General features: G+C 39.0%; 1 protein-coding gene across 1 annotated transcript; it reads left to right on the forward strand.

Annotated features, from left to right (window-relative positions):
• The first annotated feature begins 21,354 nt into the window (after positions 1-21,354).
• gpr25 (G protein-coupled receptor 25) lies at positions 21,355-22,604 on the forward strand. The gene has a single exon (XM_077204311.1). The coding sequence runs from the start codon at positions 21,355-21,357 to the stop codon at positions 22,486-22,488; it is 1,134 nt and encodes a 377-aa protein (XP_077060426.1). The 3' UTR covers positions 22,489-22,604.
• Positions 22,605-24,912: the final 2,308 nt, after the last annotated feature.

Here is a 24,912-nt window from a genome sequence, read left to right on the forward strand (position 1 = left end):
TATGTTGTATTGTTTTGCTGTTTAAAGCAATAAAACATAAAAAATGAATTAAAAAAAGAAGCCAGGTGACGTATTAGGTTAGCGCTTGTTCACAATCTCATGAATAATTACAATAAAGCATGTAATGTAAATGTGTGCATCACCACATTAATAGTCATGAGAATGATTACAAACAGTTAAGACAGGCAGTGTCAACGTGAAACAACACCTTTATTTTATTTTAATTATTCATGATATAGTGACCCAAGAACTACGCGGAATTTACCTCATCAGCCATCATAAGCCAACGACAGAGTAACGCACACGGAAGAGCCACTTGCAGGAAACTGAATATCGATCTGGAGTGTAATAGCACTCCAAATCCATCAAACATTTTGGCGAGGGAAAATATGGCATAATCTCTTGTCCTGTGTAGTATTAATAAAATATATTTTATTAATTGTTGGTCCTATATTCATTGTATGATTTCACATTTTAATATTCAGTGTAAAATGCCATTATAATGCAAAACTCTGTCTGATTTAAATTATTACTAATTCAAGTCACTCTTGTTTTAGATTATTAATATTATTATTATTATTATTGCATACGTTGGTCCTTCACATATTATTCACTACCCTATCTGATTCACACACATGACAGATGCTAATTTAGATGACCAAATAGTGATCGAGAGGCTGTATGCCTGTTGAGGATGCGTACTTGAAAAAAGGAGTTGTTTCCTATACATGCATGCTTATTCTGTCTTCTATTGCCTGTTTATATTGTTGTAAAAAAATGCTGATATTTATATACGCTGTGTGTGTGTGTGTGTGTGTGTGTGTGTGTGTGTGTGTGTGTGTGTGTGTGTGTGTGTGTGTGTGTGTGTGTGTGTGTGTGTGTAATGTATATTTTAACTTTGAAAAACACTGCAAAACAAGATTCTCAGATTTATAAGGCTTAAGGGTGTTATCAGAAGGGGCTCTCTAACAAATAATGCATAGGGGTTAAATTATAAAAAGATGCTTTAGAAATATGCACACTTATAACAGTATAAGTTGACTGGAGAAATGTGTAATTATTCCTACACAATTTCTATAGTGATTGTAAAAATGGTCATGACTTTCAGGTGTTGAACAGTTATAGTTAACTGTCTAAATAGGACCATTTAAAATATGCTGTATTATTGTACGTAGTTGTAGCCTATGTTCGGAAAAGACATTGTTCAACATGTATGTTCACATTAAAAACTGCTATTTACAAGCCTAATCTAATTTGGTTCTGTGTACTTGAGCAAGAGATACAACAGTAGGTGGTGCTAATGTCCAATAATTTACGCGTTTACCTGTTAATACATAATTACGCGTTTACACAACAGTTTCACACATTTTGTCCCTTTTGGCTTTCCATACATCAAGGGCGCATATTGACCGCAAAGCACCCTTCTGAAACCTAATATGACAAATGGGACAACCTACGGTCTCATGGACTTAACTGACACACGCACAAGCAGCCGTCCACAAGACCAAAAGTGTCAAGAGATTTAAAGCACCATTTTTGAAGATGCATATTTGCATATCTGCAAATGTGCGAACATGCTCTAGGCGACTTTGTAAGAACTATTGAATCTGGAAATAAAGCAAAATAACTCAGAAAAATTAAAAATAGTCCTCAGATACCATGTCTGTAATTTAAATCAAAACATCTAGCGTTAATTCGATCTCAAACAGTTTCATTAAAATAAGTTATTAGGCCTACTCCACCATGTGCGGCAATATGGTTTCGCTAAAACAGTCGTGACTAGCTAGTTGATCTCCAACGATGCATTGTACTATGGTAGTATAGCAGCGAGTTACGTCGTTGTATGGGAAACAAACCCCAGAAAGACTGACAGTGGAATGTGCTACTTTATTACGTAATAAAGTAATACTTCCTCTGCAGAAGATGATCAATGCCTGCTTCTACATCGCTGCTTATTTAGCCCCGCCCACCGATTCGTGCATACCATGTAGTAAATAACGAGATAAGCAAATGCAGGTCAATGCAGAAACCAAACGGGAAAGATTGCTACGAAGACAAGACACTGTGAAGTGCCCAATTGTGAAACCACACAGACTTTGCATTACCTTCCTTCTGATCCTAACATTCGGAAGGAGTGGATAAACTTTATTTTTAATTAAGTTCCAAACCGCTCAGTAAGAACTTGGTCATTTTTTCACTTCATTTTACCGCGGATTTTTACAAACAAGGAAAGATTCGACGCAGGATTTTCAGAAAGATTGAAATTAAAAGTCAATGGTGTGCCAAGTATTTTGGATCCGACAGTAATATCAAACCACACTGTGAGTAGGCTAACTGTTTTTATTACGTGGTCACTATTGCCATTATTACAGAACGTTTGACCTGTACTGAGTATGTATGCAGTTTTAACCTGTATGGCTGAATTTCGCAATATCAGAAGTTTTAAAAACAATCCCACACGTGTACTGGGGGCGTTGAAAACTTTTAAATATGCAAAAATGTAGGCCAATCATACCAGTGGGCGTTTAGTTCCGAGTCTACCCCTATTCATTTAATTTATTTATTTATGGAGCACAAATAAACGCAACAGAAATTGACCACTGTGATGTACAAAGAAAATAAGAAACAGAAATAATAAACAATACATCACAAAAAATTCATGTACGGACCATGCAGACCTCACTAATAAGGAAAACTATTCCATATCCTAGGACCGGACACTGAAAACGCACGGTCACCTCGCAACTTCAGTCTTGTTCATGGATATGACAGTGTAATACTGACTGAGGACTGACTAATTCACTTTTAAAAGATCTGACAAATAGGAAGGTTCCAGACCATTTAAAGACAGATTTCTAACATTATTCTCTCAACAGACATTTACATCGATAGTCTGGCGTTATAATTTATTTGCTTTTGGTGTACTGTGGAGTTGGTAAAACTGTTTTTAATGGCAAGCTAGCAGACACCGTTGACTCGCACTAGCCTAGCACTGACAAACTATGCAACTGGAAGGACTGGATGAAAAGTTTTGAAAACTGTCTCCACTGTAGCATCTGGACCAATCACACACACAAATTCTTCATTTTATCTAATGAATAGTCCAACAAACTCACTCTCCCAACAAAGATCAGTGTAACTTCCCCGGAAACTAACATCCCAATGAAGATAACACCACTGGCAGAACTCAGGGTCCTGTTACATAGATAAGGATTTTTATGACCTCTAAAAGGAAATTCCTGAGAGATGTGACACTCACTTCTCCTGAGGAGGAGAAATAAACCCTGTTAATCCTATATATTATATATAACCACTTGAGAAATGTATAAACATGTATCTAATTTTCACATCTCATGATTTTCCTTCGGATGTTGTTTTGGCCTTTGTTTTCTTGTAAACTCTATGGGTTAATGTTTTAGACTTTGCATACAAATATGTGAACCATATTTGGTATCTACAAATTCCAATCTTCGTTCCCCATTTGTTAATTTACATTACATTTTGTTAACTTTGTGACGCATGGGTATTATAAGAATCTTGAAGATTCTTTCTCTTAAACACCCAATGAAATTACAGATTCAAATGTGCTGTCTGAACACAAAGAGTCATAAAATCTCCCTCCAAAGGGACAACTTTGGATTGGCTCACATACCCCCAGAGGGTGTGACATCTTCACCCTTTTAAATCACTGATCAAGGTCAGTCTCTCTCTCTCTTTTGGCTTTTTGACTCTCTGGACGCTCTTGGCTCTCTGAGCCCCCGTTTACTTTCTCTTGGTCCTTCCTGAAAAGTCCAGATGTGAAGATGATGCTAAACTAGAAGTTTTCTAAGGACCCCCAAGCTTGTGCCAGGCTGCGGCCTTGTCTTTCCATTCACCAAAGATCCTCTGACTCCAACCGGTTCTCTCTCAACAAAACAACATCAGCAAAGATCAACTGGAGCCACAACAAATTGCATCAGGACAGTTTAATTCAAATTGGCGAGACATGAAAGTATCAAACTTAGTCTCATTATTTGATACATTAAGTATCCTTACACCTCTTAAAGGACGTGTTAGAACTAAACTAATGGTTTGCTCAAGGCTGTTGATCTGCTGAATTTCAAACAATGCTATAACTTCTTGCTTTCCTGTATTCTTCTTCAGCTCTCTTTCCCTTGGTAAACTGTGTGCATGTATGTATGTGTATGTTAGAGTAGTTAAATGCTTAGTCTAGTTAATAAAGTCTTGTTCATATCACACGTAATGTTGTCTGTGTCTCAAGCTCATATCTGGAAGTCAATAATCATATCGATCTTGACTACTTGCTCTTAGTAGTACTTGGTAAGAAAAACATTTCCTATGCCCCGGAAATGTACATTTCTATTAATTAATTAATAACCAATATTGAGGGTTCACTGAATGAACTGAGTAATTGGTTGTAATGTTAATGTAGCTAAATAAAGTTAATCTGATTAACTGACCCAAATATTCATAATCAATAATAACAAGTTATGATTGGTTATTAATATTTCATAGAGCTAATTCGCTACACCACTGATAAATAACACCCAGGCTAACATGGAAATGAGGTCCGATGTCCAAAATCCTGAACCACCCCTTTAACCTTTAACATTCTTGCAATCCTTTTATTTTTATTTGGCATGTTTGTGTGCTGCTGCTTGTCTCTGTGTGTGTAATAAGCACGCACTATGCACATTGTGGACCAGCCTATAGGTGCACATTACCAGACATCCTAAGTCACCTGGAAATTCCGTGAGTCTCCCGCATATTGATAGCGGCTCCCTGATGCCCGCAAATTAGTTAAAATCTCCTGGAATCTAGAGCGAGCAAGATAGAAGAGACTCCAAAAGAGACAGAGAGCATCCTGGTTGACCTGTTTCAACCAATCAAAACACCCACAGTTCCACAGACGACATTTTGATTGCTATCAGGATATGAGGAGACTTTTAACCAGCATTACAAAAATGTTTCTGCAAAGAATCACCTTCGGCACCTTTAATTAAGATATGTTTTACGTAAAAATCTTGATATCATTATAAGTGGACCTCAGAGAACAGTACAAAATAATTAAAAAAGGCAGTTCATGGCCCATTTAACAAGCCAGATCCTCGTGAAATGTATGAAAGAAATGCCACAAATGTAATGTCCACATGTCACCACCAGAGTCCAGTATTATTTGAATTCTGAAACAGTTTCTGTCACTCTTGGAAATAGACACATGCGTCCCAAATCGCCTATACTACGCCAAAAAGTATGTACTATTTTTGTGAAGAAAAAAGTACATACTTTTGAGTGTGTAGCAAAAGTAGGTAAGCTTTGGGACATACTTAGGGTTGCCACATACTAAGGGTTGCCACACGTCCCGGTTTTTCCGGGATTGTCCCTTTTTTAACAACCTGTCCCGGGAAATTTATACACTCTACCGCGAGACTGAATGTCCCGTTTTTCAAATGGTTATGTGAATATGTCCCGGTTTTCTAAAGGCTATGATGAATATGTCCCGGTTTTCGCAAGTCTACGTGAATATGTATGTTCAAACAGCGCGCGCACGACAGAGAGGTAGAGATCGAGAGACCTTGTGTGTGTGCTAGTCTGCGTGTGTGCCTCATGAAGCACATGTTTGAATATAATGATGCATTTAAAAATTAATGGCTATATCTTTACAAAGGTTCACAATTAATGCTGCTGCAGATGCAATATCATAGACAACATTGAATAAATACATTTTCGTCAGGTTAGATAGCCTACAGATAATTAATCATTCATACCCCTTTATCTAAACCTCTCTAGCCTCCATGTCTGTTTTTTTTTAAATACTTTTCACTCGTGTTTGTCTAACCGAATCCTCGTCCAACGCGCGATGGGTTGTGGGCAATAGAGTGCGCATCGATCTGCACTTCGGATTATGTCCAAGCGGCAACCTCCGTCTCTCTCTTGAAACCTTGAAACCAGAGCCGTTCAACGGCTCTGCTTGAAACCAACACGTGAATTAAACTGCAATTCATCGACTGGCCGCTTGAGGCTGGCAGCAAAAGTGAGTCAAATCTGTATTTCCCCCATGTTAAACTGCCCAACTTTACAGCAGAAAAAAAATATGTTTACAGCCTGGTGTCTAAAGTTGTTTTGGTCTATACAGCTAATTTTGCCCTTCATGACAACTGTGAGGAGGGGTGAATTTTTTTATAACTCATCCGTTTAAATTATATTAAGCTTTAAAATGCTGCATAATCAAGGGCGTGGCCACTTGAGTGACAGGTGGATTGCGCTGCTGTCACTAGCCGTTTGACTGCTCTCTGTTAGTCATCACGCCACCTCAGCTAATTCCAGCTGCTGAACTTGCCATCTCTGCCATGTTTATACTTTTTTTGGAATTATCTCATAAAATTTAATACACGCCTTATACCTTACTGTAAGTTCACACCGCCGCCGACTTGAGCTTCCAAAGCTACCGGAAGCCATTCATTTTCAGTGGAAGCTGGCTTCTCTCAGCTGCAAGGAGCGTCAAATCCATCGGCGTCGTGTTTGGGGCGTTTTGAGCGTCAATCAGAAAGTTGGAAGTAGCTCTACTTTATGGTAATAAGCTATGACGCGGTTCAGCGGCAAGCAGCGGCAAAACGCCAGCAATCAATCGGAATATAGAAGTCCTCCAAGCTGGCTGATTCCGGAGAAACGTACGATGTAAACTTTCGTTCCTACCAAAACATTAGTTCAGAGAAAATGGAGAAGCTAATAAGTTTGAGTTTCTGAGTTGCTGAGTTTCCTATCATTTATGATATGACGTTGTTTTCTTATAGGGACCAGTTACAAAAGAACGAGGCATGGGATAAAATAGCTGGGATAGTTTACATTTTTGTTCTTAAAGTTGAACTTATTTTAACTTGAATGACGTGTTTTTTAAAACGCTGTGACATGCGCGAGACGCGGCAAAAGACACGAAGCTCAAGCACACAGTCTAGCGCGTGTTTACATAGTTAAATAGAAAAGCAGTGAAGTGGAATGCAAAAACACCAATCTCATGTGACATCTATGTTGTGACACTTCTCTTCTCCCTGCCACGTCAGAGTGACCAAAGCGTCAACAAGCTTCCCCGTACTTTTTGACAAGCATCCTTGACAGGGCGGCCAGAGCTTCTTTGCCGCTCAAATCGGCGGCGGTGTGAACGTACAGTTAGCCCACGCCGTTGGATTCCGTCGTTGTTGAGTATCGAAAGAACAACCAGCGCTGTATTTCAGTTGTTTTCCTCTGCATCTGCACGGGGTGACGAAGAGGCAAGGCGGAACCTTTCTTCAAGGAGGGGTGTTGTTCCAGTTCCAGTTTTACCTGTAATGGCCGATCGCGGGATAATGGAGGAGGAAATGAGCGACAGCTGCGACTAGTGAGGGAGACAATCAGCGATTGGGACACGCGGCTCAATAAGGGATATAAAAAGGCATCTTGGTGTGAAGGAAGCGGTCGAGAAAGAGGCAAAGAACACAGAGAGAGAGGCACAGACAGGCAGCGGAGGGAAGCCGCGAAAGAAGAGAACTTGAGGTATGTTTATACCTCATACAGTCTGGAGAACCCCAAGCTAGCGGCACGAAGGATCCCGGCAGAGATATGAGTGGAGGCTTAATTCACTGGGAGGTATTGTGGATTGCAGTGTCTAGTGTGGAAACAAGCACGTTTGGAGTCTAGAGTGTTTTACTGATTGCACGAGTGCGGGAAATTCTAAATTCTACTTCCACTCATAGTCCCAGCTGTTACTGACCCTCTGCTGTCCAGTCTCTGTCGCCAGGAATGAAGAACCATTGAGCCGGTGAGCGAATGTGAAGTTGTGAGCTGTTAATGACCCTCTGATGTTCAGAGCTGGAGGAACCATTGAGCCGGTGAGCGAATGTGAAGCTATGAGCTGTTACTGTCCCACTGATGTTCAGAGCTGGAGGAACCATTGAGCCGGTGAGCGAATGAGAAGCTAAGAGCTGTTGCTGGTCCTCTGTTGTTCAGTCTCTGTTGCCAGGAATGAAGAATCACTGAGCCGGTGATCGAATGAGAAGCTATGAGCTGTTACTGACCCTCTGATGTTCAGAGCTGGAGGAACCATTGAGCCTGTGAGCGAATGTGAAGCTGTGAGCTGTTACTGACCCTCTAATGTTCAGAGCTGGAGGAACCATTGAGCTGGAATGAAGAATCACTGAGCCGGTGAGCGAATGAGAAGCTAAGAGCTGTTACTGATCCTCTGCTGTTCAGTCTCTGTCGCCAGGAATGAAGAATCACTGAGCCGGTGAGCAAATGAGAAGCTAAGAGCTGTTACTGATCCTCTGCTGTTCAGTCTCTGTCGCCAGGAAAGAAGAACCACGGAGCCAACTTTTGAAGACTTTTTATAATCTAATAAAGAAACATTGTTATTTATTTATTTTAACCTCCTGTCTGCCTCATGTGTTTCCACGGTCTGCTCCTCGGGGCGGTGTTTCAGTTTAGGGGTGGGCGGCCCGCTGGCGCTCACCCCGAACTGTGACAAATGATCTTGAATGATCTATACCGTTGATCTTACGGAACAGATAGACTATAATATGCTTATTTAACTTTTTAGTGTTAAATAAAAAGTACCGTCAGATGAAATCCTGCAGGTGTCAGTGCTTTCTCTCCGTCCCTTAAATGAGCGTGGATTTCTAGTGCATTATTTGAACTTCGGTAATATCTATCGGAATTTAAAATGGACTGAATAAAGCTCTCTACGAACTTGACGTGCAATGCCGCGCTGACTGACATGTATATGCATGAATCACTGTTACACACACGCTCAGAGCAAATGTTGTAAGTTACTGCATGATAATACATTTTTATCTAGCAGAATAATAATGCATCACAATACACATAGTCTCACGTTTAGTTATGTCTTTTAACTATTATAGTATTTCGAAGGGCAAAAACATGAACTTTAACTATTGGCTTTAGGCCGACTCCTTCAAGTCAGCTGTCACTTTAGCAAGAGGCCAGTAGCACATTAGCTCCTTAGCCTGAGCAAACTCGATCACGTCAAGCTAAACGGGTGTAGTTTCAGCATTCAGGCACCTCAACTCCACCCAAAACCCGCCTTTTTACCCATTTTCGTTTATCCGGGAGTGACGCGCTGCCAAGATGGCGACGGCCTACTCCGCCCACTTTAGGCTTCAAAAACGCTCTTCAGAAACCTATGAGTGACGTCATGGACACTATGTCCATATTTTTTTACAGTCTATGATTCTGACCGTAAATAGTAAACCATCCGGGTAATTTTGGAACACTAATTTCAGCATACTATGATTTGGGATGGGCCGTGTGCGTTCTCAATGTGCGTTCTTAACTGTACTTGTGTTCTTGTGGACTTGTGAAATGTCATCAGTCACTGCCCAAGTACTGTTCCAATTCAAAGTTCACATCTAGCCAAGTCCAGTTCAAATCCCCGGATGTGTTCTTGATCTGCCCCTTTTACAGAGGATGTATTGAGAGGTGACTTGTGCGAACTTGAGTCAGCCAGGTATCCCAGAATGCATCTCGCCCAGGCAATCACCAGGCGTTCAACGCTCATTAACCCCGACTGGAACAGCTTTTCCTCTCCTAGTCCTTCTGATGTTAGCCGCTTGCTCTGATGTCTCTAGTCTAGTGGTTAAACATGAGATATAATTTGTCTTGTGTATAAGTCGATCTTTGGTCTCATTAATCTATAGTTTGTTCCATGGCAAATCGTTTTGGCTGAGGGCAAAGTGAAGTTTCATAACTTTATATATTTAGGCTATTTAACTTTAACTTTGAAGCCTATTAGAGAGCTGACTTATGTTTGACTGAATTGTTTGCTTTATTTCTCATTATATAGCTTCTTATACCTTTTAGGCTACTTACTTTTATACTGGATATTATTGATCATTAAAACTGACATTTAACAATAAGAGACAGGGTTGTGTAATTTTATTTTATATATTTTAAAATATATTGAATATTTTAAATATTTATTTTACTATACATTCCCTTCACTGTATGTACATGTATAATAAAATAAAATGACACAACCCTGTCTGTTTGTTAAATGTCAGTTTTAATGATCAATAATGTTTCATATTTTGATATTAAAACAAAAAAAGAAGCAGGGTTGTGTTTTATATTTTGTGTTGTTATGCAGTGAAGATAATCAATGTACGCGTTGCCTGAACCAGATTTTTGTGGCCCTTAATATGTTTAAGATTTTTTTAAATGAAAAGAGGCAGAGTGGTGTTTTATAACATATTTCGTTTAATTGTTGCATAAAATATACATAAAGAGATAACTACTTTGGTTACTAACGTAATCTCAGTTCCCTGAGAGGAGGGAATGAAGTATTGCATAAGCTAGCTTATGCTATGGGAAAACCCTTTTTCTCGAGAATACTCAAGCAAAACTTTAAAACGCAGTGTAGCTGCAAAGGAGACACAGACAAGCGTGAGCGCGGTCATTGGCTGTGCTGCGGCAACTGCTCGAACATATGGCGAGGCAGCTCAGACGCTCAAACCAATCAGGGCATTTTGCGCCCTGATACATCAGGGTCCGCCAAAATGGGCGGGGTCCGTGTCTATAAAGGACCAGGTCTCGCCTAGGGAGCCCATGTTTAATTAACTGAAGCGATACCCAAACAAAGCACAGAAGCACGGCGGGTTACACAATACTTCGTTCCCTCCTCTCAGGGAAATGAGGTTACGTTAGTAACCAAAGTAGTTCCCTTTCGGGGGGATCTCTCGTATTGCATAAGCTACCTTGCGCTATGGGAACCCCATTCAAAATTGCGTGCGTGCTAATTTCGCCTTACTATAGCCCGAGGCAACTGCCTGAGACTTAACATATAAGCGAATATATGAGCCTCTTATAAGCCAGTCAAAGACGAGCTTCATATAGGGAATGTGCATAAGAACTTTAGTTCAATGGCCAACCAGACATGTGTCGAGCCTTATGGCTGGGGAAATGAGTTTACATTTATACTGAAAGAACCTTCGCTTGCAAAGCTGGCACTTCTAGATTATACAATTTTATAAATGTGGGCGGCGAGGCCCAGTCGGCCGCCGCACAGATATCATGAATAGGTATTCCACTCGACCAAGCCCAAGACGAGGCCATACTTCTTGTGGAATGAGCTCTGACGCATAAGGGGCAATGAAGACCCTTAGACTCATAAGCCAGCGCGATAGCGTCCACTATCCAGCGTGATCTCTGCTTTGAAACGGCAAGCCCCTTAGTGTGGCCACCAAAGCAGACAAATAGCTGTTTTGACTGTCTGAACGGGGCAGAACGCTCCATATAAATTCTGAGAGCCATGACAGGGCAGAGTAAATTCGCGTCTCCGTCGTCCGGCGAGGAAAGAGGAGGTGATCTCGATAGATGCCTCCAATCTAGGTTGGGGGGCCCTTTATGAGGGCAGGCCCATCTCTGGCCTATGGTCTAGCCTGAGAAGGGCCTACATATAAACTGTCTAGAGATGAGAACAGTCGATCTATCGCTGAAAGCTTTTCTCCCATACTTAAAAGGCCACCATGTCCTGGTGACAACATGGCAGTGGTGTACGATATAAATTGCCAGGGCGGTTTCAGGTCAAGCAACCTGCACACCATGGCCAAAAACCTCATCTTATGGGCTCAGCACAACCTGTGCTCCCTTAGGGCGGCGCACGTGCCAGGCATTCTGAACCAGGGTGCGGATATGTTATCCAGAGACAATGGTCAGGGAAATGGTCTCTTCGCCCACAGAAGGTTCAGCTAATATGGAGCATCTTCGGAGAGGCAGAGGTCGACCTCTTCGCCTCAGAAGAACAACGCTCATTGCCGAATATTTATCTCAAAGAGCAGGGACGTGCTTGCCCACGATTGGCCGAGCCACCCGCTGTATGCATTCCCTCTGGTCACGATGTTACCACAGGTCATCGAACGGATCAGGGAGAGCAAGTGAGCAGTGCTACTGATAGCACCTCTCTGGAAGACCCAATTATGGTTCTCCGAGCTTGCATAGCTGCTGGAAACAGCCCCATGGCCGAGACCTCCTCACGCAGGCAAACCGATTAATCTGCCATCCCCGTCCCGACTTGTGAGCCCTTCATCTATGGCCCCTCAACGGATACCCGGGTGTCTCCCGGAGAGGGTGCTGAAAACGATCACTGTGGCAAGAGTGCTGTCAACTAGACGTCTCTACGCTCAGAAATGGGTGGTATTTTCTGGCTGGTGTGCTGCACGGAGAATGGACCCCTATTTGTGCGAAGTATCGAGTGTACTCACCTTCTTACAAGAGCTTTTGGACGCAGGTCGTACCCCCTCCACTCTCAAAGTGTATGTGGCGGCCATAACAGCTTCTCACGCTATTGTGTCCGGCCAATCGCTAGGAAGAAACGAGCTGGTTGTACACCTCCTTAAAGGGGCAAGGAGGCTGAACCCTCCGCAACCTCCTTCTGTGCCTGTCTGGGACCTCTCCACGGTTTTGGAAGCACTGAAAGGTGCCCCATTCGAGCTGCTACGGTCTGCGGACCCGAAGCATTTCTGCTAAAAAACACTCTCTTACTGGTGCTCACTTCAGTCAAGACAGTGGGCGATTTACAAGTGCTGTCAATAAGCGCTTCCTGCCTTGAGTTTGGGCATAACGACTCCAGAGTCGTCCTTAAGCCAAGGCATGGTTAAGTTCCTAAAGTGCTCTCAACTCCGTTCAGAACGCAGGTTATTTCACTATCAGCTCTTTCCTCACCAGAAGACGAAAGAGACGCGAGTTTACTCTGTCCCGTCAAGGCTATCAGAGTTTATGTGGAGCTTTCAGCCTCATTCAGACAGTCAGAACAGCTATTTGTATGCTTTGGCGGCCGCACCAAAGGGCTCAGTGTGACAAAGCAGAGATTATCGCGCTGGATAGTATCGCGCTGGCTTATGAGTCTAAGAGCCTGCATTGCCCCTTAGGTGTCAGAGCTCACTCCACAAGAGGCATGGCCTCGTCATGGGCTTGGTAAAGTGGAATTCCCATGAAAGATATTTGCCATCCACATTCATCAGATTTTATCATTTGGAAGTTCCCGCTTTGCAAGCGAGGGTTCTTTCAGTGTAAGTGCAAGCACAAACCCCCAAGGCCATTGGGCCCGATACATATCTGGTCCTGGTTAAACTCGGACTACGATCTTTATATATATTTATATACATACATTATAAGGATTTGGCCCTGTTAGGCCCATTTCCTTGCTTTCCTATACAAGGCTCGTCAAATAACCGGTTTCTATTGGGATTCATAAACTTTATGAACATCTATGGGCCTCAGGCATCATGCTTTGGGCTACAGTATGGAGAGGAGTTAAGCACACACAGCGTTTTGAAGGGGGTTCCCATAGCGTAAGCTAGCCTTACGCAATACGAGAGACCTCTCGAAAGGGAACGTTTTGGTTACTTACGTAACCTCGGTTCCCTGAGAAGAGGGAACGAGTATTGCGTAACCCGCCGTGCTATTGTGCTTTGATCAGGGGATCGATTCAGTCTACTTAACCTGAATACCTTTGGCTGAATGGGCCAATATAAAGGCTTAGGCCACGCCCATTCTGGCGGGCTCTGACGCGCCAGAGCGCAAAGCAGCCTGATTGGTTCTGCATCTGAGCCGCCTCGCCATAGGTTCGTGCAGTTGCCGCAGCACAGTCTATGATCGTGCTAGCCGCTCATCTGTGCTGCTGTGCAGCTGCACTGCGTTTTAAAAATTTTGCTTCAATATTCTCGAGAAAAGTGTAGCTTCTAACAGAAATGCAGTGATGCAATGACTTTACAAATCAGCGATTGGCTCTTTTACTTAGAAGGAGGGAAAGTTTCTCCCAGGGGATTTTTTCACCTTTTCTTCTAACAACACTCAGTAAGTGTTTTGGAACTGACACTAATTTTTGAAGTTAAAGGTTCTTTCTTATTGATAAATTACCTTAAGTACTTAACAGTCTGTGGTTTCTGTTGTTGTATTTTTTGCTACATAATGCACGCACCTCACATTTTCAATAGGAGACAGGTCTGGACTGCAGGCAGGCCAGTCTAGTACCTGAACTCTATTACTATGATGCCACTCTGTAACATGTGCAGAATTAATCTTGGCATTATCTTGCTGATGTCTCTTAAAAATACATTGCCTTGATGGCAGTATTATGCTAATTTTTTTCTCATGGTATAGCCAGACAAAAGTGTCATTTCCAGTTCTTGATTATTATTTGCTGAGCTGTGTTTGATGCTATTTTAATATACTTTGTAACCACACAGTTGAGAGTCGTAATAGCCAGCAAAGTTGCAGTGGGGAAAAAAACTCACAGTTCGAGCACCAAATACGCACACGAGGACAGCAAGGATCAGCTTCGAAAAAGTGAGACAAAAAAAATCTATCATGTAGCTTATCACATCATACGAAGTTTAAAACATTTAAATAGACATATCAAGTTGTAATTAATGTATATGAATCTTAGTTGATAGGCAATTGGAGCTGGTTTGGTTGCTGAGAGATGGAGATTAACGTGTTTGATTTGTGATTGTGCTGTGCTTATTCCATTCATTAGAGTATCATATTGTTCAAGGCTTAAATCATTTAAATATACATACAATAATATACGATATTATATCGTACAACATGTATAGGATGTAGTATCATATTTGAGTTGATAGGCTACTCTGGCCAAGCTCTGTTTTCTGAAGAGAGCACACATAGACGGATTTGTGCTCGTTTAATTTTTACTCCCACTCATTATTGCATAACGATTTTAGATAAGGTTTTTGGCTTGGGGAAGGAACACACCTAAAGTACTCCAGTAAAAAAAAATCTGGAGGATGACCCACCCAAATTTTTTATTTATTTATTTATTTATTTATTTATTTGTTTATTTATTTTTGCTTCCGTCGCCCATGCATCTATAGCCTAATGGGAAAAAAAATTGTTTGCATTTCTTATCTCCGTATGTCGCTAGTAACCACACTCAATTTATTTTTTTTCAACACATCCCATAATTTTTAAAATATCGTCCTCTACCAAATGGTTGAGATGTCACTTAATGGTAAAAAATGGTACCGGAATTCATACACATTCATACATTTTGCCATACTTTTTCATTGCCCATCATAATTTATGATCAAAACCTTTTCTAATCTTGACAAAACACATTGTCAGAAAGGTCTGAGTCTCAAGGTTCCATATTTTGTGACAGAAGTGATATTTGGACAGAAATGTATTCATTTGTTACAGCAGAATGCATACAATTAAATTCAATGGAATTTATGTCATTTTTGGTATTACACCTAAACAAAATCTCATGGGAACTTCAATTTTTGTGAAATCAACTTCAAATTTGGAACACAACTTGGTTAGATATATGGCTTTGATTTTATAGTAATTTTATAGTAAAAATATTTTTTTAAATATATATTTTATATAAAATAAAAAAATATTAAGTACAGTAGGCTATATTTGATTTAATGTAAATTTAAAACTTCCATAACTTTTTCATACTTTTATTTTTTGAAGTGCTTTTACTTCAGCAATAATCTGCTGAGTGTTTTCTTTAAAACAAGACCAAACTTAGGTCTTTATTCCAAAGCATTATTGAATTACAACCAAGTTTTAATAGTGCATTGTAATGTCCATTCTCAAAAAGGGGGGTGACAGTTAACCGTTATGTGCCAAATCAACCGTTTGGTTGAACATGTTTTTGAAAAATTATTAAAAACATAGGCTATGTAAGTTTTTTCATGGCACCAAGTAACATCATTTTGTAAAGTTAGGGCTCTTACAGTGTAATATATTTAAAATATATATATATATATATTTAGCTTGCAAAATTTCACCAAAAACAGTTCACATGGCTGGGGTGATTTATTTGTTTCTGACATCCATGTTATAAGAAGTGTTGTTGATTGACACTGTAACATCTAGTGGTTTTTTTGTGCATAACATACATCAACCAGATGGTAGAGATGGCTCAATCAGTTTGAGTTAAGTTAGGTAATCCTCTCAATAAAATATAGTGACTCAAAATGTGCTCAACCATTTGGTTGAGCAGACAGTTAAAGGGTTAAAAACAGCTAAAATAAGAGAAGAAGTATTACATGCTGTCTTACATGCGCTTCATAAGGCTCTGCAGTGCCGTGCGCTCTTGCTCGCTCGCTCTAGATTCCGGGAGATTTGAACTAATTTGCGGGCATCAGGGAGCCGCTATCAATACGGGAGACTCACGGAACTTCCGGGAGACTTGGGATGTCTGCAAAGGGGAGTGTAGGGTAGGGGCACAACCGAACACTTTTTGATTTTCTCAGTTTGTGTCAACCATTTGGGGTTCAGAGTATTTTTTTCCAACATTAGTTTCTCAAATGTCTAGTACAAATATGCATTCTTGTTTCATTATTACAGTGTTTACCTTTTTCTTTCTTTTTCCCTCGAAAGAATAGAAGTGAAATGTGAAAAAATGCCCCTGGTGGCATTATAACATGACCACATGGCAGCTAAAAATGTTAACTGATCCAATCAAATTATAATCAAGAAAAACATTTTCATAATCAAGCATTTTTTAATTATTTAAACTACATTTTTTGAGTGAATAAAAAAAACTATAGGCTACAACTTTGTTCTAAACCACACATTCAACAGACAGAACAGGAGACAAATATATGAGCCAGAATGCTTTGAATCTCTTGAAATAATCTGAACATTGACTCATTGACATTTCATTCAAAGATTTTTTAATTTGTCACAATTTTATCTCTAGACTTGTGTTGATATGGCATCTAGTAAAATACACCAAGTTTCATCATGCTAGCATGTGTGGAAACATTTAAACCAACCCTGTGTTACAATTAGACCCGTGTTAGGATGTGCCCCGCTCACCCTATGATTATCACATCTGAACTCAAAAGGTGGACTGAACATTCTCTCTTCTGAAACTCACAACAGATTATGCAGAAAAACAAAGATATGTCCGAGAATATTTTTGTACGGTCAGACAGGTATTTTCTGCACTTACTTATCATGTGCTCTGAGAATCCACTCAACTCACTCACTCACTCACTCACTCTCACTCTCACTCTCACTCTCTATCTCTATCACTCACTCACTCACTCACTCACTCACTCTCTCACTCTCTCTGCCCATTACCTGAAATCATTCTACACAGAATTGATCGCCTGAGGAAATGTAACTGTGACTTGTTCAAAGGTCTTCAGATTCCCCCAGTGACCTGCTTGTTACACTGAAACATCAAGGCTCTGGATAAAAAAGTTTACCCTTTACCCAGTACAAAGGCCACATTGTAGAGGCTGAAAGGGCCAGATGAAAGTAGTACAACATGTTAGAGTAACATGACAATCTCATTCACTAATACTTTACAGCTCAACCCCTCTGTAAAGTCCTGACTTTTTTTGTCAACAGTTATTTTTTAGGCAGTGTTGGGGAATAACGGAATACATGTACCGGCGTTACGTATTCAGAATACAAATTATGAGTAACTGTATTCCGTTACAGTTACAATTTAAATAGTTACATAGAATATTCGATGAACCGAAACTTAGCGTATAAGGTAGGCTATAGCCTACTTGCCTCACAGACATGTCTACTTTTAAACAGAACAATTCAAAACGAAAGAAAACAGACTGTTCTCTGTTTATGTAATCCGTATGAATGTGCATTTCTTTCCGGCACTTTCACTAGGGTGCTGCGAAGATCGCGAGTTAGCATCGTCAACTTCATCTTTGCAGCCGACACTAACATATTCAGTCATTAGGCTACTTTTGCCGGTTCTTTGTGACAGCTTTTAGGTGCTTTATTGGCAGCGCCAACTTTACATGTTACATGAACGCGTCACCACCTCATCACCGCACCGGTGACCGCAACATACATAGTCTTTGTGCTTCTATAACAAATTATAATATATTGCACTTTCAGGGAGACATGGGCCTAACACATTCAGCCAGTTGGAACAGAAAAACACACCAGAATAGGTCTGTTTAGCAAGCAGGATTTGATGGCCGCATTCCTACACTTATAAAATGCAATTCAATGTGGAAGTAATCCAAGTATTCAGAATACGTTACTCAGATTGAGTAACGTAACGGAATACGTTACAAATTACATTTTTGGGCATGTATTCTGTATTCTGTAACGAAATACGTTTTGAAAGTATCCTTCCCAACACTGTTTTTAGGTATGCTAGTGTATTCTTTTTTTATATATATATATAATTAATTTTATCCTCTCTTAACACAGAAAGGTTTGTATAGATGGCATAAAAAATGATGCATCTCAAAAATAAATTTGTCAGATTTTATAACACCATTACCGACTAAATGCAAAGTTAACCTTCAGCGCTCCCCTGAGTCCCTTAGTCTAGAAATAATTCAAGATATCTGTATATTTAAAGGTCATCCAAAAATCAAAACAATGGTACAGTATGCAAAAGCATATACACCATCTGTTTTGCAGAATTGTCAATTAATTGTTTTAAAGTTGCTAAATATAAAGTGATGAGAGTTGATAGTCAAAGCGATAGTGTGTTGAAGTTTGCACAATTCTTTTTTTCTTGCCATTGAATTGGAGAATAACAACCCATAAAAACCTAAAGACCTGATTATTTAGTATGCAACTGCACTGTCTTTAGCATAAATTAATATTGGTTTTAAAATATTCATTTATCATGATATAATTATATTATCATCGGTCTCATAGACTATCATATTGCACCTCAAAATCTAAATATAGTCAACAGAAATGTCAATGAAAATTTTTGTTAGTTAATAAACAGCTTGCAGATTGTTGACCAAAATATTCCTTTTAACTTCAACTGTAACAAGTGCACCACCATGTTGTCTGCATATATAATTTTGTACAAATTTGCAGAGACAAGCAATAAACAGTGGTTCTATATTTTGTCATGATTAAATGGTATTTAATGTTTAATTTATAAATTTGTTTAATGATAAAATTAATTTAATTTAACTGCATTTAAAAGAGCATTTTTATCAATGTAGTCCTTATAGTGTCTTGATATGACTTTGAGGGGATAGTTTTTCAGCTTGCAAACTGATCAGTACTGATTCATTGCAAAATGTGAAACAGCCCTCAAACCCCAGTGCGTGATAAACACAAGGTATAACAGAACCCACATCAAAAGCCAGTCCTTGCTAAAACAATCTGAAAAAAAAACAACGGGTGTAATCAAACAGGCATTTTGAGTAAATTATATCCTAAACCATTTTTAAGGATAGCCTACTTTTGTCAAAACCGTATCAAATCTAATTACATATACATGCAAGAATTTTGTCTGTATAGCTGCATCATTGAAGTTCACCTCAGATTTCTTAATACTGAAAAAAGGTTTCCTTTTAAAGGTTCGATTGTGAAATTATCACACCACATGGGTCACGGATAATGTGGCTGTAATGAAGCGCACAACAAAGGAGACACTACCTCGAGTCAGTTCATTAGTGTAATAGCGTAAGCTTCTGTTGTTATACGTCACACGCAACACACACATGACCAGCGTCGGCCAATAGTGAGGCTATGTGTGACGTAGCTCTACGCAATCACACTACGTTAACTGACTAGAGGCCCACAGAGAAGGACATGAATAGTTGAAATAAAGTCGTTTTTTTTGTTTGTTTTTGTGCAGAAAAAGTATTCTCGTTGCTTGATAAACTTAAGATTGAGCCACTGTAGTCACTTGGACTATTTTAACGATGTCCTTAATAACTTTTCGGGGCTGGCAAGTTTCAATCCCTCAGAAGCCTAGAGGAGTGATCCAGCTCTCAGATTTAATCAAAAATATCCTTAATTCGTGTTCCGAAGATGAACGAAGGTCTTACGGGGTTGGAACAACATGAGGGTGAGTAAATACTGACAGAATTTTCATTTTTGGGTAAACTATCCCTTTAAATGCATGGGCAAACGAGATAATAGACAAGACACACCTGAACAGAATACTCAAATCAATTAGTAACCATAGAGACAATTTGACAAACAGGGAGAGAACTGAACTCAGGCTACGTCTAACCTACATTAATCCGGATAAATTTGAAAATGGTGTTTTCGTTTATAAACACTCTCTAAAAACGTCATCGTTTTTAAATAACTTTAAATAACGTAACTAAATAACTTTTAAATAACTGACAATCTACACTACAACGCAAAAACGGCACTTTCAAATTTATCCACTTCGGAGAGCGTTTTCAAAAAGCTTTGTTTTCATTCAAAAAAAGGCCGTCTCAGTGTGGACGGGAAGCCAAAACAGAGAGAAAAAGATGCGTTTTCAAACGAAAATGCATTAGTGTGGACAAGGCCTCAAACATGAACTGAACAGAAAAACAGATCAAAACACAAACTGAAAACATGACAACATGACAACTAATGTTTTTACACTGCTTTAACTCATCAAAATAAGTTAAGCAATTGTCAGTGTTTTTATAAGTTATACCAGATTTAACAAAATAAGTCAGTTTAATGTAATTCAAGTTTAAATGACTTAAACATCCAAGTTGATTGAACTCAATTTAAAACAGCAATTTTTTTTTACATTTTTTACATTGAGGTGCACATCCGTTGCTAAGCAAATTCTTACAAATCCCCCATGCAGAACACATGGTTTATGCATTGACCAACAGAAATCTGCTGTGAAAGTTACTTCTGTGTGAGCTGTGCTTACACATCATCACAATATTGACAATATACAATCATGTTTACAATTCACATGTTGACATGTGAAATTTAATGACATTTTGCTAGTGACCACACATTTGCACTGTAATTTTAATTATCCCTACTTTAGTTGTGACTTTGAACTTGTTTAACCTATCTAGTCTGTTCAAACTTTTAAAATGGTGTAAAATATGTGGTACCCCTGTAAACACCAGGAAACCGCAAAAGCTTAAAAGACTCTGCACCTTTCACACTCTCATTAACAATTTGCATTATAAAAATAATCCTCACAAACCATATGGTATATTTTTCACACCTTTTTTTTACTGCTTGCATTGTTCTTTTTCTTTTAGTCTTGCTTAGAGGAAGTACTTTTGTGTGAGAAAACTGCTTAAACATTATAAATGCATTTGTGTTAAGATTCTCATGTGGGTTTTCAAAAAGCAACTACACTGATACTACACCAATTAGCAATAAATCAAGACCCTCTAACTATTTTTGACATTGACATGATGGAGATAAATACTTAATACACCAATGATTCACATTTCAGCACTTTACCTTTGAGAGCATCTACCTCTTTGTAATAAATTGAAACGTTTTAAGGAAATAGAGAAGAGAGAGAGAGATAGGGAGCTTGTTATTGCAGTTTGTGGTTTCTAAGTGTGCGATGTGACGTGCTAGGTTTTCTCTGCTTTGCCCATCACTTGTGCAGAGATGGCAAGCAGTAAAGAGATGGCACTCTCTAATGTTACAATGAGCTTCACAATAAATTACGGCGACCTTGATTATTCAGTGAACTCCACAGATGATTACGACTTCTACAGTCCATTCGAGAACGATTCGATTTCGCTGCCCATGTCCAATGTCTACATTCCTGTGCTCTACTTCATCATGTTCTTCACTGGCTTCTTGGGGAACTGTTTTGTCATTTTGGTAATCGGCAAACGGCGACAGAAATACGGACGTCTTGTGGACACCTTCGTGCTGAACTTGGCATTAGCTGACCTTGTGTTTGTTCTCACGTTGCCAATTTGGGCGGTCTCGGCACTTAATGGTGACTGGCCCTTTGGTGAGGTCCTGTGCAAGATCAGCAGCTTCATCATTGCGGTCAACCGCTTTTCCAACATCTTCTTCCTCACCTGCATGAGCGTGGACCGGTACTTGGCTATCGTGCGCCTTATGGACTCTCAGTTCCTACGGAGCAGCAGCTGTGTGCAGATCACCTGTGGCATGGTGTGGATCATTTCTATCTCCCTGGGAATTCCATCGTTGGTGTACCGTCGGTTGATAGACGATACATTGTGTACCGAGGATTCAAATTCCTTTTTCGTCCAAGGAATGAATCTCCTGACCATATTTCTAACCTTTCTGATCCCTGTACTGATTTTAGTCCTCTGTTATGGGTCGATTTTGGTTAACCTGCGCCGTCACTGTCACACTACCACAAACTCGCGTGCAGAAGCCAGGCAACGCCATACCCTCAAGATCGTGTTGGCCATAATTGCGGCCTTTCTGATTTCCTGGCTTCCTTTCAATTTGTTCAAGACCATCCAGGTCATCTTACTGATGAGAACGGGAGATCTTAACAGGGACACAAGGTCGATCATACTTAATGGACTCACGCTGTCCTGCTGCCTGGCATTTCTCAACAGTTGTGTAAATCCAGCCATCTACTTTTTTCTGGATCAGCATTTCAGGCGCAGAGCTTCGGCCCTGTGTCTGAGCTGCCTGGCTCAAGGAGACGTGCACCGGAGCTCCTCTAATTCCTTCTCTAATGGCACTTCTGAGACTTACTCTGGAAATACTTCAACCCGCGGGCGGCTTTTCTCACTTACTCAGAAGGAGTGAAATTTGCTGTTTTCCGAACGCAGTCTTTTTTTTTTTATCAGTGATACTATAAATTGAAACTGACATATACTAAAAATATTTTGTTTAAAGCATTCGCTATAATATGAATTGATCATACTGAGCATTTAAGATCTGCATTAATTTTATTGCATTTTTAGAGCAATGTTCCATAAATTCTATATTTGATTTCCTACATTAAAATAGATTATATATTGATAAACATATTACTTAGTGCACAAGATACATTAAAATAAAGTGCACACAATGCAAGCATGTAAGTACACATTTTGACAGTAATCTAGAAAGCATCACTAATCTACATGATCATTATATAACAATTTAGTTACAATTGTGCATATTCAGAATTCATTATGTTTATACTTTAGACACAACTTCATTTTTATATTTACTTGTGTATGTTTGCTAAGTAATCAAACTTTTGAGCAATGTTACTTCATAAAAATAAATTATGCATTAGTGAACATATTACTTAATGTACAAGATTAATTAGGTAAATCACAAGCAAGCATGTATGGACATATTTTTGACTAATCATCTAGAAAGTATTATAATTCTACGTGAACATTACATAGCCATTTAGTAATTGTGAATATTCAGAATTGATTATGTTTATGCTTTTCCTAGATACAACTTTAAAATAAATGTTTCTTTTTAATATTTACTTGTGTATGTATGCTGTAATAAACTTTCCTACAGTACTCAAAGTCTTGTTCGATTTTCTTAAGAATATTTGGTTACACTTTATTTTAAGGTGTCCGTGTTACAGTGTACACTTGCATTTAAGTATGTAATAAAAACTACATGAACTTACTATAGGGTTAGAGGATTTGTTGTTTAGGGTTAGTTGCATGTAATTTTACATAATTTATAGTAATTACTACATGTAACGTGCAACAAGGACACTGTAAAATAAAGTGTTACTGAATATTGTAGCATAAACAAAAAACTTGAAACATTGTATATGTAAACTCCTGAATCCAAAAACATTTCATCAGCCATTGCCTACCGTTCTTATGAGCCTTTTACGATGTAGCGTCCTACTTCAAAACTATGGCACTGATCAGTCATTATCACTATAATCAATGAACAAATGAGGATGCCAAATGGTCTATAGCACACAGGTTTCATTTTATTTGGAGAAATTTTCTCATGAGAAACTGAGTGGGCTGCTGTGAAATATAAGTTCAATGGCTCATACTTGGTGGCAGGGTCACGCAGTTCCTCTTTGAAATGAATCACACAGCAAGTTTTGAGACGAAATGGTTCTCGCATGTATAACGCTCGAAGGCAACCTTGGGTCACAACTTTGGTCTTTGAAAAAATTTGTTTTGAACCCGACAAGAATGTGTAAAAACAGTATGAAAAAACACTGGCATAAAAATCCCCCCAGTGTCAAACAGTCAAAGAAAAGCTATACCAGTTACGTTATAATTATAAATATATATTCATTTTAATGAACTGAAAAAGTGCCAGCCTTTGTGATTTCAGTCATTTCAGTAATCGAGTGGGATGTTTCTGAAAGTTCAATGGTTCATTATTTTTTTTTATGTATGCCACTTGGTTTGGTAATTAATCATCAGATTTGAGGTTACTGAAATGCACCGCTACCACTAAAGCTGTACATTCCATCAGCATAAAAAAATCTTATAAATAAAAGAATGTAATATGTACTGTATATGTACAGTAAATAAAATAAAATCAAGCTCTGGTTCATTGATATAATTTTAGGTCTGGAATGCTTCGCTCAATTTTTCAAAACAAATAATCTGTTGGCACAAACACATTTTTAAGTAAACGTGTTCCCCAGCGTCAGCTCAACTAATTATATTAATTATCTGACCTGTTTCTTTGACTTTACTTACTTTTATGTGGCAGTCAACATAAACTGCTGCCTTTCCCAGGCACATAAAAGCCACATGCTTTTTTTCTAAGAAAATGTTCTTTTACTAAAAATAGGTTATGACCTATGCTTCACTTTTACCTTCACACTTTACAACTGCCCTTACCGACCGCAGTTTAAGTTGACATAAGAACACCAGTGAGAATGTTATTTCACAAACATTCTCATGAACCTCTTTTCCTGCATTGCAGTTATAACTAGATAAACTACTCTCGGGTTGATTGTAAATCCTCTTTCACGCTATTAGTTTCACAATCCACAAATCTAAAGACACAACAAAGATAATGTGTTAGTGTGAGTAAAACTGAAAGGCTGGCTGGCATACAATATGATATAGGAATTTTTTTTTTTACATAACGTAGGCTCACTGTTTCCTGTTATTGAAATATATATTTAATTGTAATAAATTGAATATTCGTATTTCTATATATTTTGTATTTATATTGTACATGTATTTTTATGCAACCAGTATCACTTAATTACATATTATATTACTTTAAATG

Source organism: Siphateles boraxobius, unplaced genomic scaffold, assembly GCF_051911475.1.
Source record: "Siphateles boraxobius isolate OS27281-9 unplaced genomic scaffold, OSU_SipBor_1 5, whole genome shotgun sequence".
Classification (NCBI taxonomy): Eukaryota; Metazoa; Chordata; class Actinopteri; order Cypriniformes; family Leuciscidae; genus Siphateles; species Siphateles boraxobius.